The following is an 18770-nucleotide window of genomic DNA, read 5'->3' as shown; positions in this document are numbered from 1 at the left end:
AAACATCTGTTCTAGGTGTAACAGATGCTGACAGGGATACTGTATGTTAAATGAAGAGCCCATTCTCTTTCTTCAGGAAAATGCGTTAAGGAGTTACAGAACTGTCTTGGTATTAAACTGGCAGATATTCTCCCTCTCCTTCCCACCTTGCCCAAAACAGACACACATCCATATTGGGGCCTCTTACAGCCAACAAAATGAGATGGGGGTAGTCAGTGACTCAGTTCTTACTGTTCTTTCTCCCTAGCATGCATGTGGTTGTGGGGGCTCCTCGGGCAAACACCTCACAACCTGGCGTGATGGAGGCAGGCGCTGTCTATTTGTGCCCCTGGACAGCCAGGGGCAGTAGCTGTACCCCCATTGTGTTTGATGCCAAAGGTGAGTGATTCCTGTGTTGCTGTTTTTTGTACACATACTAAGCCTTAAGCCCTGGCAGCTAAGGCCACTCTCTTACTGTCAGCCTCAGTGGCTCTTTTTCAATATCTAGGGGCAAAAACAGGCTAGAGGGGTAGCTTTGCAATTAGGAAATGATGACCTGGTGTTCCTCCAGAGACTCATATTCAAAGTTGAGATGTCTGCAAACAGAATACAGTAACCAAATGGTGTTTGATTTTGACTAGGCCAGAAACACTAGAGAAGTGTTCTAAAGATGGTGGGTGGACTGTATGTCAGAGCTCGACTGGAAGAAATGTGCAGTGGCGAAAACGTGATGGGTAATTGGGAGAAGGAATACAGGAATAGCATCCTGTCTGTATCTATACAACTGAAAGCAAACTACTGAAGTATAGCCCACAGATGAAGGGGGTGCATTAGGAGAGGGGGATGAGTTTCTGTTTTCTTATTTTATTCTGCTTGTCTTACCACTCCTGGCCAGGTGATGAGATCAAACAACGTGGCCACATTACTCTGAAGAACTTCAAGTCCAAACAGTGGTTTGGAGCATCTGTGAGCACCTGGAAAGACAATATTGTGGTGGGTACCTGAAAGTTAAGGCTCCAAAGGTGGAAGAGGAGATAACGTTTGAGGCAAATGGCACATTTGGTCTGATGTTTTGAGAACCTAAGACTAAAATTCTGTGTTTTGATATTTTGATTTCCGAAACATTTTAATGCTCAGGCTTATCAATAAACGGTAAAAGCAAGTTTTAAAATTTACACTGTAAAATGTAACAAGTGGTGTTAAACTACAGTGGACCCTCTACTTACGGAATTAATCCGTATTGGAACGGTGGCTGCAAGTCGAAAAGTCTGTAAGTCGAATCTCCATTGACCTACAATGCATTGAAAACCGATTAATCCCATAACTGGCAGTTTTTATTCTATTTTTGTTCCATTTTGAGTTTTTCTCTGATCTGTAAGTCGATTCGCCGGTTGCAAGTCGAATCTAAATTTTGAGGCCAGAGAAGTCTGTAACTCGAAAAGTCTGTAAGTCAAGCCATCTGTAAGTCGAGGGTCCGCTGTACCATGATGATTTCAAAAGAGAAGCAACCACCCGTGGACTAAGTGATTTAAGGACATAAGAGTCTTGGTTTTGTGAAGAGAGAGCTCTAGGATGCATCCAAACAGAGCATTTGTTTCTCTATAGGTGCTCAATTGTGCACATTATACTGGTATTTTCAGTTGATGCAAGGCTTAAATAGATGCTAACAATAACAAAGACTGGCAGCAAACCACGGCTTTCCAGTTTTTAAATGTCTTTTAAAAGACCCATAGGTGCTGTGCTGTATTCTGCAGTGCACTGCATTACACCGTGGCAGAGCTTAGGTGCAAGTGCTTCTTGTTTTCAGTGTTGGCGTTATTCCATAAAGAAATTAACAGAAACCCAAAAAGGAATATCATCCTTTATAGGGTTTTCTCGCAGGTTTATGAAGAGTTGAAACAGTGGATTTCCAAAGCAGATCAGTAGTGAGATCAGCTTTTGCCGAGAAGGGGTCAGATCAGAAGCTTTAAATCAGGGCTCTCCAACCTTTCACCTTCCCTGGGCCGTATTAGAAGATGAAAATTTGGTTTTGGCCGCACATACATTTGGTTTGGGCCACATGGGGGGGGGCAGCCCTAGCCGTCCTCCACAGCCCCGCTCCAAGCGCGCTTACCGGCAGCTGTGATCTCAGACAGCAGAGGCTGCCAGCTTCGACTCCGGCAGCTTTATGGGGCTGGGAGGGGGTCCACCTATTGATGGGGATGGCGCAATGCAGTCACGCAGCCACCCGTCCCCTCCCCTCCTGCTCCTTCCTTCCTTCCCTCTCCCCCCACACCATTGTGATGTGCCCCGGCCACATTCCGGCCACAAGCACCAGCAGTGTAACTTGAAACTTTGGAATTTCTTTAAAAATAAAAAATTGTACTGGGCCACATTAAGAGCTGACCTGGGCTGCATGCGGCCCTCGGGCCGTGGGTTGGACAAGCCTGCTTTAAATTATAGTATATATCTGCTTAAAAACAAAAACAAAATTCATCACAGACTATCATTCTTTAAAGGGTTCAAGGTATTTCCCCACCATTTTTTTAAAATAATTGTTTCAGAATTTTAAATTTTGGGTAAATTCTTCCAGCTGCATAGCAGAAATGCAGGGAGGGATTCACAGAGCAGAACAGCCTCAAGTTTCCCAAATTAATCCATTCCTTTTTACTGGCACTTGCAGTCTCAGTAACTCACTTTGAGACATTATTAGGAGAAAGAATAAAAGGTTTCATTTACTTACAGTAAACAGATAACATGATCCTACATAAAAATAATGTGGCTCTATGAGGATCTGTGACTCTGATCTCCCCCCCCACACACACACACACAAAGATAGCTCTTTGTTCCTCCAACCTTGCACTGAGCAGGCTGTGTCCTCCCTTTCCTCTCAGGATCCCTGCACCTGCCTGTCCTTCCTTCCCCACTTCCCATGGGTGTTGCTGCTTCTGCCACCTCTCCCACCACCTCTGCTGATTATTCAAAGAAGCAGTTTGCAGTGACAGAGGTGTTTAGCTATGCTGAATCAACTGAAATAAATCAGGGACACACACGCATGTCAAAACAAACAACCCTCTTGTGGAACATTATTTTACATTGCTTTCCAACCAGAAAGCACGTTTCCTTGGCAAAAAAAGAACGCAATACAAGAGCACTTCATTTTGTCAGTGGGATCCAAAGGCAGGAAACGAACGATTGGTTAGTGCTGTTAGTGATTGACAGTTACCCCAGCCCAGAAAAGCCCCTCCCAGGCAAAAGCAGCATGTGAGGTCACAAAACCTCCACAATAATTGCTATGAAAGACAGCTGATTTCCAAAGCAGATAGCAAGTGCATGAGCAGGGATGTTGGCAAGTCCTTGGGTCCAAGCCCGAGTTTTGGATATCAAGTCTTGAGTCCCCATTAAAAACAAGCTTCCCCCCCCCAGAAAAAAGGGAGAGTGTGTAGGATGTTCCCAAACTAGATCGTTGGCATACAAGCATTCAGAGATTTGTGAATATTATATATATTTTTTTCACCTTCAAAATATTTATTTTTCTATCGCTTTGCTGATGTCAGTGGTTTGTACAATCATTTGTACTGGAGAAGAGTTATGCATGATTCTTCAGCTGTTGGGCTCCAGCTTGTGTCAGATCTGGCCAGCAGTGAGCCAACGGTGAGGGATGGTAAATATTTTAGCCCATCATCCTTAGAGCCATGCATCATCATCATCATCATCATCATCATCATCACCACCACCACCACCACCACCATCATCATCATCATCATCATCATCATCATCATCATCATCATCATCATCATCATCATCATCATCATCATCATAATCTTGGAACTGCAGAGCTGGAAGGGACCCCATGGATCATCAAGTCCAGCCCAATACCCATTCTATATATGGTTCTCGGTGTGGTGTAGTGGATAGAGTAACAGACCAGGACTCTGGAGAACAGGGTTGGAGACCTTGCTCAGCCATTGAAACTGACTGGGGGAGTGGAACTGGTAAAACCACTCCTTAAATATATCTGTGAAGATTCTCATTCATTCAGGTGAGGTTATCTGGAAGTTCAGTCCTGGCAACTGGACTTCTTTCTTATTAGGTTGAAACGTCTGAGCACCACTTACTTCACCTACCCAGGTGATTTTTACAGACAGAAACATGGCTGTGCCATGAGTTGCCCATTGTTGCCAACACATATATGGAAGAAGTTGAAAAGAAGGCACTAAACACCTTCCAGGGGACAACTCCAAACCATTGGTTCAGGTATGTGGACAACACCTGGGTGAGGATCAAGATTCAGGAAGCACAGGCCTTCACAGACCACATAAACGTGGTGGACCCAAACATCAAGTTCACCAGGGAAGACATCAAAGACAACCGGCTGGCTTTCCTGGACTGTGCAGTCATCATAGTATCCAATGGCAGCTTAGGAATAGAAATGTACAGAAAACCTACACACACTGATGAATACATGTGGTATGACTCTCATCACTCATTGCAACACAAACTAGGGGTCATCAAGATGCTAAACCACAGAACAAGAAACATCCCCACCTCCACAGAAGCCAAGAAGGAAGACAGGCATCTGAAGACAGCCCTTAAGGCCTGTGGATATCCAAAATGGGCCTTTAACAAGGCATTGTCCTGACCCAACAGGACAATGGAACAGTCTGAGACTCAGAGCCAATAGAAGACCCTGGGCATTCCTTACATGGCGTGTGTATCTGAAAAGCTCAAAAGGATTTTTGGTAAACACCACATACGCGTGCAGTTCAAACCCACAAACACACTAAGGCAGAGACTTGTCCACCCAAAAGACCGGACACCAAAACACAAGAGGAGCAATATAGTAAATGTGTTCCGATGCAAAGAGGAGTAATCAGCACTCTACACTGGAGAAGCCAAACAGCCACTATATAGGAGAATGACCCAGCACAGGAGGGGCAACAACTTGGGACCACAATCAGCAGTGTTCCTTCATCTGAAGGACAAAGGACACTCATTTTATGACCAAGATGTACTTATTTTGGACTGAGAAGATAGGTGCTTTGAGAAAGGGGTCAGGGAGGCCATACATGTGCGTATAGAAAATCTGTCACTCAACAGGGATGGAGGCTTTAGATATAATCTGTTTCCCTTTTTATTATGCTGCCCTTTCATCCATCCCCAGAAAGATCAGGACCACACCCACCAGAAAGACCACTGTTAATGACTGTTCACAACCTATGACAATGGGTGGAGAAGAACTGCAGAAGTGGGATTTTCACCCACCCACACACCCCGTCCTCTGACCACCTAATGATCATATTGATACCAGGGGGCAGTGAAACCAACATGGAGAATACATCAAGGGTCTCCTACCAGCTCTCCTCAGACTGAAGAAGCTACTTGGATAGTAGCAAAATGTTTCATCCTAACAAGAAGGAAGTCCAGTTACCATCACTCAACTTCCAGACACTTACCTTGAAAGCCCTATTAGGGTTCCTATAAGTCAGTTCCAACTTGACGACACAGAACACACGTTCTATATATGCTGTATTTCCCAGAGGTTATGCAGTTCTTAATGGGCAAAAACAGATGAGACAGCAGCTTTGCAGTTAGAAGCAAAGCTGTTTTAAGAAGTAGAGTTTACTTTTGTCCAGTGAGGTTTCAAGTTCCACAGGTTTCAGATTAACTTACTTTTATTTGCTGATTGGCCACTGAGAAATAAACAGCAAGTTCCATTTGCATGTTGATTGTGTGTTTCTGAGGAATGCATCTGTGGAGGTACAATGTTTGAATGCTTTCTAAACACAAAGTGGTAATATTGCCTGCTTCTGCCCAGTGATACAGTTCTTTTCCTCGCATTATTTCACCCTTCCAGGCCTGTGCTCCTTTGCAACACTGGAATGCCATTGATGATAATGAGCAAGCCACAAAGACACCGGTGGGCAGCTGTTTCTTGGCTACCAAAGGCCTGCAAAGCATCTCTGAGTATGCACCATGCCGTGATAGTAAAATGCACTCTCTCTACAAGTTTGCCTATTATAGTGAGTATAGTATGTGTGTGGTGAGGAAGGGAGAATGGTGAAAATGAATGGTACAGAGAAACCATACTTAAAATCTTTGCCTGAAATAAACTGAAGAAATTACATTTTGGCAAAACCAGCCCAAGACATGAAGTTAAGAATAGCAAATAACCCTAACCCTACTCCAGTCAAAGTGCGTAATACCCAAAGCCAGTCAAGTTATTTGGTTCATGAGTCAGAATATTGTGCAGGCCCCTCTCTCTATCCTGGTTAGTGATCATATCAAAACCACAAGTTGCATAACACAATTTGCTGTCTTTCTGTGACATCCCAAATCTGCCATCTTCTGAACTTGCTCGGGAAAAAACTGTTGATGTTTCCCTGTGCACATTTGTCCAAAAAAATCAGAAATAGGGACAGCAATTGGACATCAGTGGGAACAGGTTGCAGAAAACTGCCTGTTCCCTTTGGATGAAACCCAAGCATTAGCATAGAACTAGCAGCAGCAGCAGCAGCAGCAGTAAAAAAAAAATTAAAAAATCTTAATAAACCAACAAATTGATAAGCTACATAATTATGCTGTCTCCCCTCACACGCACAAACATGCACATCCAGTGGGAATTTGGAAACATTTCCAGCTGAAGAAAGGAAGAGAGGCACAGAGACAACAACTCTGCACCAGATTACGGACATAACAGAGCTATAGATTCTAACTTGCTAAGGCTCAGTGAAAACATATGTTTCTGTGTATTAACTTCATGCTTAGAGCTAAATAATCCTTTTCATTTTGTACTTTCTTATTATAAGAACCCTGATGTTTTTTTCATGTATTTTTGAGAAAGATTTTAAAGCTTTTGGAGTTATACTGTTTTTTTATTTTTATTTTTAAATGAAATACTATAGAGATATATTCTCTGCCTTTGTAGGCTATGAGCTTCTGTGTTTTAATGCTTTCCTATTTTTGATTTAAACATGGCTTAAATTTTGCCTATATAATCTAAATTTCAACACCTGCAATACTTACAAGTTGCAAGAATGTAATTTAAATAAGCCTACAGTTTTCTACATAATTATATGTCTTTTTGATTAAAGTATATGTGCCTATATGTTTTCCCACATAATGGTTACACTGTCTTTGATATTTTTGGGATTTTATGTTTTTCATATGGAACCTAGAAATTATGTACATTAATAGAACTTGTACAGAATCAACAAGTTCTGGAATTGCCTGGAATTATAGCAACAAAAGGAAATTTTATAATGAGATACCCAAATGAGCTTGGAAAAGCTCATCACTGGTTGTGTGGTTTCATTCTGGGGTACCCCTTTAATGTCAGCTTTGACAGATCCTACCTACAATTTGTTCTTTGCTTGGGAGGTCTATATCAATCTCTGCAGGATTCGGGGGGGGGGGAGTCAGGTCTCCTTATCAGGTTCTGAAATCCTAGAAAAATACCTCCTCCATGCATCCTTGTTACTGGGATGGCCATAGGCACTCCTTTACTTATGACAATCCCTTAGCTGAAGGGCTGCTTGTACTTATTTCTTTTTTTGAAGGCTGCCCCTCCTAGAGTCTGTCTTTAAAGACAAAGAACCATAAAAAGGCAAGGCAGTGGTCTTGAATTTGTCAGTAAACAGTGCCCAGTGGGCAGACTTAGCAGCCATGGAGGCAGTTGCAGTCTTCCTCTGTAAGGTGGTTTTCTATATACAGTGGTGCCTCACTTAACGAGTGCACCGTTTAACGACAAATCCGCATAGCGATCTCTTTTTTGAGATTGCTAATGCAATCGCATTGCGATTTTTTAATGGTCAAAACATCGCATTGCGATGATCGGTAAGCGTTTCGCTTACTGAGCTTCGCATTGCGATGTTTTTTTCAGCAGCTGATTGGCGGTTCCAAAATGGCCACCGCGTGCACAAAATGGCCACCACAACCATTTTCACACCCTGCCCTCACTTACCGAGGGCGCGATAATGGCGGCGCTATGGAGGAACTTCACTTAACGGTGAGTTTAGGAGCCTATGGCTTTTTCCATTCCGTATAGTGATGTTTCCTCATAACGACGATTAATCCGGAATGGATTAACGTCGCTATGCGGGGCACCACTGTAGATGATTGTCACAATCCCCACGTGGCCCCTGCTTCTTTCACCAAACTAAGAGCTCACGCTACGTATCTTTCAGCTGCTGCCAGTTGATTACATCATTGTTTAATATTAATAATAGAGGTCCAGGCAATGTGTCATTTTAAAAGAACCAATTAGAAACTATTTATTGTTAGAGATGTAGATACTTCAAGCAATGTTGTTAACTCTTAACAAACATCCTCCTTCACGCATTCTCAACCACCACCCTCCCAAAACTCCCTGACTGACTCCCTATCTGAAACTCTCCCTCCTCCTGTTGAGTCTCTTATATCTCATGACTCCGCCCCTCCAGCTGTCCCATTGGTCTATGTAGATAGCATATGAATATTCATAACCTGGGTGGATGCCACAATGATCTTTCCAATTTCCATTTATACATATAAGTTAGCCAGTCACAATTAGAATAGGTCTATGTGAACCTACCCGGGACATGGTGGCACTGCAGGTTAAACAGCAGAAGCCTCTGGGCTGCAAGGTCAGAAGACCAAGCAGTTGTTAGATCGAATCCACACAACGGAGTGAGCTCCCGTCGCTTGTCCCAGCTCCTGTGAACCTATCAGTTCGAAAGCATGTAAAAATGTGAGTAGATAAATAGGTACCACCTCAGTGGCAAGGTAACAGTGTTCCGTGTCTTATTGCGCTGTCCACGTGACCATGGAAACTTTCTATGGACAAACGCTGGCTCTACGGCTTGGAGACGGGGATGAGCACCGCCCCCTAGAGTTGGACACAACTGGACTAAATGTCAAGGAGAACTCTTACCTATGTGAACTTATGGAGGAGTTGACTCACCATTGATTCAGTGGGCCCACCAGAAGGGCCAGATTGGGATCCAGGGCTAGAGGTTCTCCCACCCCTTACATAGACGATCCATAGGTTAGCTTGCTCTGCTATATCCACTAAAGTTAGTCTCGTTGATTTACTACCCAATAGGTATGCACATTGGATTATTAAAGTTTCAAGGATGCACAGATGTTATGTAAGACTGTGCTAACATGTAGTAAAACTCCCCAGATGCAAATAATTAATAAAGATGCTTTCTTGTTTCTTTTTCTTTAATTCAGGGAATGACAAGCGCTACTGTGAACTTGGATTCAGCACAGTCATCTCTGAAGTGAGTTTTGTTGTGGAGGAGAGGGAACGGCAAATAGCAAATATGACTTGGGGCATATGGATTTTGAGAGGTGTAGTCCAAAAGATATTTCCTAGTTCTGATTCAGAGGGAATGCACAGACACAGTACAGATAAAGAGACAGTTACCTAACTATCTAATTTTGGAGAACTGAGTGTGAAACTGGCATATCACTTCTCCTGACCCTTCGTGGGAGTAACTGCTCATGTGAGATCTAGAGAATGTGGCTTCTGAGAATGTGGTTTTCCAGCAGTGTTGTCTGCTTTCATCTCATCTCTTCCATCCACAGACCGGGAGACTGTTGGTTGGGGCACCTGGTGGATATTATTTTGGAGGTAAGTCCCTTGTATATAGGGAGCCTTATCTCACAGTGGTTAAAGTGCAGTACTGAAGTCAAGACTCTGCCCATGACTTGAATTTGATCCCAGTGGGCTCACGTAGAGGGCTCAAGGTTGACTCAGCCTTTAATTCTTCCATGGTCAGTGAAATTGCTACCCAGCTCACTGGGGGCAATGTGCAACCTGTGCAATTGAACTGTAAACCACCCAGAGAGTGCTTTAAGCACTATGGGGCAGTATTTGAACAGCACACTTTATTTTTGATTTGTCTTTGTAAGCTGTGGGCACAAGAGCACAACCATGTTCAGAACACACTATGCTGTTCCAATCACTTTCCCCCAAAGAGGATATATATCCATTTGCAATGAAAGTAGTGAGAAAACAATTGTTAAGGAAACACATGAGTGGGAACTTAGAAAGCAAATGATTGTATGGTTATACACAGCGTTTTCTGTATTTAATGTATTCGCAAGGCTTTCACAGCTAGGATCTAATGGTTGTTGTGGGTTTTTCGGGCTCTTTGGCCGTGTTCTGAAGGTTGTTCTTCCTAACGTTTCGCTAGTCTCTGTAGCCGGCATCTTCAGAGGACAGCAAACAACCTTCAGAACACGGCCAAAGAGCCCGAAAAACCCACAACAACCATTTTCTGTATTTGTAAATTTCCTTCCTGTGGCCCCTGTATTGTGCTACTATGACTCTGTCTTTCTCTGTTCAATCACAATTGCATTTTCATCTACAGTATTTTGTACGCTAGTTGACTGCTATACGAGAGCAGTGCACCATGAAAGTTGGCTTAAAATATTTTAAATAATCTCTATGAACAGAAATAATATGTCTCTGAGTGCCAGTTGCTGGGAAATATTACATCCTACACAGAAATACAGGAGGATGAGTTTGTTTGTCCCATTGAGAGCATTTGGATTAATATAATTAGGGCAAAAAACAAATGGAACGTGATAATTGCAGTTTACTACCCACTACCCAATCAAGGAGAACATACAGGTGAAACCTTTGAAAAACTAGCCAACTACACCAGAGCACAGAGTGCTGTCCTCTGAAGATGCCGGCCACAGAGACTGGTGAAACGTTAGGAAGAACAACCTTCAGAACACGGCCAAAGAGTCCGAAAAATCCACAACAACCATTAGATCCCGGCCATGAAAGCCTTCGCGAATACATTGACCATGTTCTATTTGAATTCTTGGTTTCAGAGGAAACAAAAGCAGAGTGTAGCCAACAGTACAATGTGGCTGCAAAAAAGACAGGTGCTGTTTTAGGCTGCGTTAACAGAATTACCGGTATAGTCTCCAAATACTGTGAAGTACTAGTTCCCTTCTATTTGGCAGTAGTTAGGTTCTGAACTTAAAGAAGGATGCTGACAAACTGGAACAATTTTAGAGAAGGGTAACAAGGATGATCAGGGGACTGGAAACCAAGCCCTATAAGGAAAGACTGAAATAACTGAGCATGTTTAACCTTGAGAAAAGAAGGCTGAGGGGAGATAGGATAGCATTTTTCAAATACTTAAAAGATTGTCATATGGAGAAGGGCCGGGATCTGTTCTTAATCATCCTAGAGTGCAGGACAGGTAATAATGGGCTTACGTTACAGGAATTTAGATTTAAGTTGAAAATCAAGAATAGCTTCCTACTTGTTATTTTTGTAATCAAGTTATTTAATTAAAAAATACATATATTTTTACATACATACATTTTTACATACACACTCCAAGAGGATGGTCATCTGGGCAGCCCTTCCAGTGACAGCCCTTCCTCTGGAAGCCCTTCCCTGGCCTCCCTAAAAAATTGAAATGTGCCCACTGGAATCTTTCAAAAATATATTCACAAGTATTGTATTGTCCTTCACCTACCTTTTATTTGGTGTAGTGGATAGTATGTCAAACTAGGTCTCAGGCCATTCCAACTCAATAGTTCTAGCTGCAGGACTGCCTTGTTTGCTAGCCTGCATTTTCTACTATTATGCCAATTGAGACAGGCAGACACTGTGGTACCTTTCAGAGGCAGCTCATTGTCAGTTTAGTTATTTTGTGATGAATTGTATTTTATATCATATATTTTCTTGAGGGAACCAGGCATGGTTCTGTTTCTCCACCCTTGGTCCTCAGAGCAAGAACACCGTGAGAAAAGCAGAGAAAAATTGGTCTGAGGTCACTCGGCAATTGTTGTGGCTCTGTGGGGAGTTGAATCTGGATCTCCCAAGTATCCGCTCATCACTCTCACCACTACACTGCACATCTTTGTTGTTGGCTTTCACGATTGCAGTGGTTCCCAACCTGTTCTTGGACTGCAACTCCAAGAAACTCCAGCCAGCACAGCTAGTGGGGAAGGCTTCTGGGAGTTGCAGTCCAGGTATACCTGGGTGACCCAAGGCTGGAAACCACCCTACTGTTGGGATGAAGGTGGGGGGAGGAATAGAACTCAGAGGCATCTTCTCCTGTGTCTTCCCACCCATGCTGCCAGTGAGGAATGGATATGTCTACCGTGTCTCTCTTCCAGGTATGATCTATTCAGTCAGTTTACCAGCCATCGAAGCCAGCTTTCCTCGCAGCCCTAGCTTGTTGTGGAGCATCACCGAACACCATTTCACGAGTGATTACATAGACGGGAATTACGACAGCTATCGGGGTTAGTTGGCAGACATTTCCTCATGTAAACCCTTGGGGAAATTGGCAGAAGGAGGAGGATGACACACACATGCAGAGTTCAGATGAGTTCGGGAGATGGTCTTTGGTGCCCTCCGGTTGTTTGTTTATTGTCTTATTTATAGGCTGCCTTTCTTCTGATAAGGTGGCCCAGCTGAAAGCACAGTAAACTATACATTTTAAAAAAACACACATACTAGAAAAGAGATTAAAATACCTTTAAATGTTTAAAAACATGTAAAACAGTAAAAATGATCTTAAATAAAAAATGGCATTCAAGGACTCAGTCATGATTGCTAAAAGCCTACCTGAAAAGCAGAGTCATCCGCTGTCAGAGGAAGGATAAAAGGGAGGGGGATCAAACTGATGGCTGGAGGGAGGGCATTCCATGACCTGGGAGCAGCGACAGAGAAGGCCTCTCTCGTATCTCCATCCACTGGACCTGCGCTGGCAATGGGATCAAGAGGAGGGCCTCCTTGGACTATCTCAAGCACCTAGAAGGCTTATATGGAGAGAGGTGGTCCTTCAGGTAGCCTGGAACCAGGCTGTATAGGGCTGTATAGGTAATGGCCAGCACTTTGAATTGGGCCTGGAAATGGACTGGTAGCCAGTGCAGTTCTTGTACCAGGGGCGTTATATGTTCTCTCTAACTGGCCCCAGTCAGCAGTCTGACTGCTGCATTTTGGACCAGCTGAAGGTTTTCTGAACCACCTTCAAAGGCAGCCCCACGTAGCGCATGTTACCGTAATCCAAGAGGGATGGTAAGGGATGCATCACTGTAGCTGAATCAGACATCTCAAGGAATGGGTGCACCAGTTTTATTATGGGGATTACATAAGAAATTAGGAGGTTGTCAGTGTGGGGGACAGATGACATACAGCCTTGCATTAGATGTGCGACCAACAGGGATTGGTTGAAGTACAGAAACATACTGTATCAGCACAGTGGGAGTGGGAGAAAGTGACCTATGGGGATTTTGTAGAAAGGAACGTAGAGAAGCACAGGCAGGATGAAGTGGACAGATGTACAGCAGAATCTGGCCCTCAAGCTTATTTCATCCAAGGACATCCTTCATTAAGTCTCTCCCATTATTCCTCCCATGCAGGGTATTCAGTGGCTTTGGGAGAGTTTAACGAGGATCCTGAATCGCCAGGTAAGGAAACGAGCTACTTTGCTGGTGGTCATTTTCTGCTAGGAGGGACAGTAGGATTTTGGCAAACCAATGGCCTGATTTTGTATAATAAGAGTTTCCTAGGTTCTTGTTTATGCTATAGTACAGTCTTATATAGACTTGATAGACTCTATAGAAGACTGTACTATAGCAGGCTTCGACCCAACTCCGAGAGGCAGTGGAAGACAGGAGGGCCTGGCATGCTCTGGTCCATGGGGTCACAAAGAGTAGGACACGACTTAACGACTAAACAACAATAGCAGTCTTCTTTATTTCCCAGTGTAGTGTAGTAGATAGAGTGACAGGCGAGGGCTCTGGAGAAAAAAGGGTTTGAATCCCAGCTCAGCCATGGAAACTCGCTGGGGGAGCGGCACTGGTAAAAACCATGTCTCACTTATTTTGAGAACACTCTTATGGTCACTATAAGTTGGTTCTGAGTTGACAGCACAGAACACACACATTTTGCTATTTAGTAAGATCAACTTTAGGGACGTGGTGGCGCTGTGGGCTAAACTGCAGAAGCCTGTGCTGCAGGGTCAGAAGACCAAGCAGTCGTAAGATTGAATCCACGTGACGGAGTGAGCTCCCGTCGCTTGTCCCAGCTCCCGCCAACCTAGCGGTTCGAAAGCATGCAAATGCAAGTAGATAAATAGGGACCACCTTGGTGGGAAGGTAACAGCGTTCCGTGTCTAAGTCGCACTGGCCATGTGACCACGGAAGATTGTCTTCGGACAAAACGCTGGCTCTATGGCTTGGAAACAGAGATGAGCACCGCCCCCTAGAGTCGAACACGACTGGAAAAAATTGTCAAGGGGAACCTTTACCTTTACCTTTAAGATCAACTTTGCTAAACCTAATCTTTATTTATTTATTTATTTATTTAACTTATATGCCGCCCACACTACCCGAAGGTCTCTGGGCAGCTTACATCTTATTGAACATTTTTTTCTAGGAGTTTGAATTGTGACTTAGCTAATGGGCTAATTTTTGTGATTCATAGACCAATCATTGCCGCCCTGTAAAATGAGAGTGAGAATATGACTGTATAATATTAATGTGATATAAGGCATTTGCTTAAGTTATCACTCTTGCAAAACCCTAGGAAGCTTACTTTCCTATAGTGTCATGCAAGGGGGCTCCTAAATTTTGATCATTATCAGCATGTCATACAACAATGCTGGCTTGCAGCTATACTGTTCCAGCCTAATTAGATCTCCCGTTTGCAGAATATGTGATGGGTGTTCCTAACAAGAGGAAAACACAAGGAGTGGTGAGTACAAGAGATCTGTGGAAGAAGGAGTGGAGGGGCTAGTGGCTGGTTTCTCTTTTGCAGAAAAAGGTAGTTGCAGTACTGCAAGTCAAAAATAATAGGTGCAGTGGCTCAGGACTGCATGATTGTGTCCATTTAGTCTCAGATACTTTGCACATGCTCAGAGAAATTCATATAGAGTATGTGCTCTGGAACGGAGCTTTTGCATTGGTTACAGGTCAGAATAACAACGCAAATTGTGGCCACATCTCTGCGTGCTCAAAGGAACTCTTTTATATATTGTTGTTCTGTTATGTTCTAGGACTGAGGAATGGCGCACAGCAACTGCAGAGAAGGTCATTAAGCCATACTTTAAAATATCCTTGGATTCTGCACATGTACAGAGCCACTCTGCGATATTATTACACCCACTGTATTGCACTAGAGCATGTCTTGGTATATAGGAAACAGTGATGGGTTTGCCACTCTCTTGGTGCCCCATTGATTTGGGTGCCATCTGTGTTATTAAACTGCCCTGTGCATGATAGTTTGGGAGTTCTATGGCAACAGGGGGGAATCTGTGCAGCCTCTTTAGGCCAAAAGTAGGTTAGATGGTTGAGGGCAACGTATCCTCTAACTTTCAGCTCCATTTTGTGGGACTCTGCCTCTCTCGCATGTGACTTCACTCCTGCGCACATGCATGCAACTCCGGCCTGCCCTGCAGGCTTCTGTCGTGACTGGAATCTAATGTAAGCTTTGCGCAGAGGGAGGAAGAGGGCCACGGGCACGCCCATCTTCGAGGGAACCTTGGTTGCGAGTAGAGTTGTGGCTTCTTGAGGAAGATAAAAAGTGGGATTCCACTGGTATAGGGGGACAAGTGCATAATCCCCTGACTTTGATCTTATTTTCCATCATAGGTAGAAATTATGACGTTCAAACATGTCTTCAGAGTTCTGTGGACCATCCCTAGTGAGCAGGTAACAAAGTCTTGAGCCCTCTGATTCTTTCCATTCTTGCCTCTCACTCTCTCCGTTGCTAACTGAGCCAGTCAGATCTAATACAAAAGATAGGGAGAGGTGGGTTATCTAGGCAATGAATGCACACACCTCATACTCTCTCTCTCTCTCTCTCTCTCTCTCTGTGTGTGTGTGTGTGTGTGTGTGTGTTATGTACTGTCAAGTCAGAACCTATTTATAGTGACCCTAGGGCTTTTGAGGTAATTGAGATATTTAAGGAGTGATTTTACCAGTGCCACATTCCCAGTGAGTTTCCATGACCAAGAAGGGATTTGAACCAAGGTTTCCTGAGTCTTTGTCTGTCACTCTACCCATTACACCACACTGGATGTCTGGTGTCCCTTTCACTGTAGTATTTTTAAATGACATCAGGAATTATGCCCCACTATAGTTGGGTCCATCCACCTTTCTTTGGCTTCTTACAACTGGACTTGATCGCAGGAAGTGTCTGCAACTCAAAGATACAGGCAAATCCCTGAGAAGCATGAACTTGATTACTAGTTGTATGGTTTGTCCTTGGAACTTCCTGGGTTATAAAATCAGGCACGGCAGGTTAGTTGAGTGGCTCAGGGGAGTGGATGATATATAGGAGGATTTGCTCCCACTCCCACCCTCCAACTAGGCCTAACAGAGGCAACGCTAAGGCCTGAGTTCCTGAACTGCCCAATGCTGGAGAAATGCCATCATGACTTCCCCCCATCATGTTACCCTCCCATCACACCATTGCCACTGCCTTCTCTCTGTTTCTCCCCAGAGCAAGACATACAATGGGCAGGCTTTCTGTGAGAAAGTGGCAGAGTTGTTGGTGCTCTTTCTACACAAATGGCTAGATCCAAAGACCTGGCTTTAAGAAAGTTCTGATTGAGCTACATAGCTCAATGGATCTCCCAGTTACAAAATGCTAGCTGCTGTTATTTTACTAGCCTACTATTCCCTTCTTCTGTGTGTGCCCTGGGACTGTGCAGCTTGCCCATTACCACACAGGCTGTTTTTTTCTCCCAGAAGGCACAGTGGAGAAAATTGAACTCCCACCTCTGGCTCCACAGCCAGATACCTAAACCACTGGTTCTTAACCTTGGGTTACTCAGGAGTTTTGGACTGCAACTCCCAGAAGCCTTCACCACCAACTGTGCTGGCTGGGGTTTCTGGGAGTTGCAGTTCAAAAACATCCGAGTAACAAAGGTTAAGAACCACTGACCTAAACCACTGAGCTATCGAGCCAGCCTATCTTTGTTCATGCCTGACCTTTATATCCCACCTTTCTTACAGTGAGCTCAGAGAACTCATATGGCTCACCTTTCCTCTCCTTTATCATGACAACAACCCTCTGAAGTAGGAGAGAAGGGATGGGCCAAGATCACTCATGTTTTATGGGTTGGTGAGGGCTGGACCCTGAATCTCCCAAGCCTCAGCCCAACACACTAACCGATGCACCAGCTGGCTTTGTAAACAATGCTGTTCTGTAGCTGGTTGTTTTCTGTTCTTTTTTTTCTTTTCTTTTGTTTGTTTTTTGTTAACTTTGTGGAATGTGTTTGGAAAAGAAGTGGTATCAATAAAATGGAAAAAAAAATAATGTGCACTGATATGTACCTTTGCTCTTAATCCCCTTTCCTCTCGCAGATTGCATCATATTTTGGACATACAGTTGCTGTTGCTGACATTGATGGAGATGGGTAAGGCCAATAAGGAGGACATTACATTACTGGTAATTAATTTGATGCAGTTGTGTGCATTGATAGGCAGTTCCGTGGACTGTCGCAATGGTCCTGCTTTCCCGAGGTCCCTAGACACAACTCTGAACTTTAAGCCTTTATTAAAGAGAGAGAGAGAGATAGAAACATTGTGGATTTTGTCTTAATTTTTTTTAATGTTTGCTTTTGTTTTGTTTCTTGTCTGACTCGTATGCTTGCACAGACTAACATGGCTACCACTTCAGAAAACATCAAATCAGAACAGACTTAGGAGTGCTCCTAATAGGGTCTCTTAAAGGCAGAGCTGAAGAATCAAACCCTAGGGTACTAGTCCATTGTTCTATTCATTATACCAAGCTGGGTACCCAAGCCTTTGTGCCTGGCATTATTTTATGGACCAGTGAACTGGGAAGGATTCAGATGCTTTAGCAAAGAGTTCCTGGTGGCTCCAAGGCCAGACTGGAAAATCAAATTTCACTGACATTCCTGCCATGGAAGTTAACCTGAAAGCTTTATATGCTCTGCCCTAAACTATGAGCTGACAGATAACAATAAACAACAGCCCTGGGACACTTTTTAACAGATTTAACTGGAATGTGAGTTTTTGTGGATTACAATTCATTTCCACTTGGTTCTGAGGAAGCGGACTGTAATCCAGGAAAGCTCTCCTCGAAATAAAGATGCCACAATATTTCAGATTCCCCCACCCAACATATGGTGAATAACGCCTCTTTGATAGCTATCTACCTACCTTTCCTTTCTTCTGCGGAAGGTCCCCGTTTTTTGCGTCCACTGCCCTCTGTTGTCAGCTGGGGGGTTTGCAAGCAAAATAGACTCCAACATTACCTCAGGAGATTCCACTTTAATATCTTAGTGTAAAACCTTGCCCTGATTCCTTCACCAACTTCTGGTGCTTCCAGGCAACACTGGCCTTGCTTCTCCCTCCCTCTCCTAACAGCTGCTTTGTCCTTCCCACAACAGGTCTTTTAGGAAGAGCACAACAGAATCGCTACACAAGATTGTTGGGGATTTTTTTAATGGCAATATAAGGAGTTTTCAGTCCCATAGTACCTTTTGCGTGGGCTGTCTGCATGATGCCATCATGCTGGTATTCTCCCTGTGGTTCTCCCACCTTTCCTCAGATGGTTGAGAGTCTGACCTTTTCATTGAAAAGGAAGGGGAGATCATAGATTCCTGTGTGCCACTCTTTTGTACATGGCAAGGCTTTGTCATGGGTAGCGACAAAATGAAGAAGTAAGCCTGTTACAAATCAGCACACTCTCATTGTGACTTGTGCAGTGGGTATCATTGGACAACCCTGTTTTGTAACTCAGTGGGAACGTACATGCTTTCTGTGGGTGGAAGGCCTCACGTTCAGTCTCTGTCAACTCTAGGTCGGGCCAG

General features: G+C 43.8%; 1 protein-coding gene across 1 annotated transcript in view; it reads left to right on the top strand.

The window, feature by feature from the left end:
- ITGA2B (integrin subunit alpha 2b) overlaps window positions 1-18770 on the top strand; it is a 58859-nt gene that overhangs the window by 2304 nt on the left and 37785 nt on the right. Inside the window, exons 2-11 of the mRNA XM_073004134.2 lie at window positions 248-378; window positions 875-972; window positions 5816-5981; window positions 9172-9221; window positions 9529-9574; window positions 12094-12222; window positions 13345-13392; window positions 14637-14680; window positions 15577-15636; window positions 17296-17348. Coding sequence (XP_072860235.2) covers window positions 248-378; window positions 875-972; window positions 5816-5981; window positions 9172-9221; window positions 9529-9574; window positions 12094-12222; window positions 13345-13392; window positions 14637-14680; window positions 15577-15636; window positions 17296-17348 — 825 coding nt within the window. The remainder of the gene's footprint in view (window positions 1-247; window positions 379-874; window positions 973-5815; window positions 5982-9171; window positions 9222-9528; window positions 9575-12093; window positions 12223-13344; window positions 13393-14636; window positions 14681-15576; window positions 15637-17295; window positions 17349-18770) is intronic.

Source organism: Pogona vitticeps, chromosome 6, assembly GCF_051106095.1.
Source record: "Pogona vitticeps strain Pit_001003342236 chromosome 6, PviZW2.1, whole genome shotgun sequence".
NCBI classification, from domain to species: domain Eukaryota; kingdom Metazoa; phylum Chordata; class Lepidosauria; order Squamata; family Agamidae; genus Pogona; species Pogona vitticeps.
This window is presented reverse-complemented; position numbering and strand designations above follow the sequence as displayed.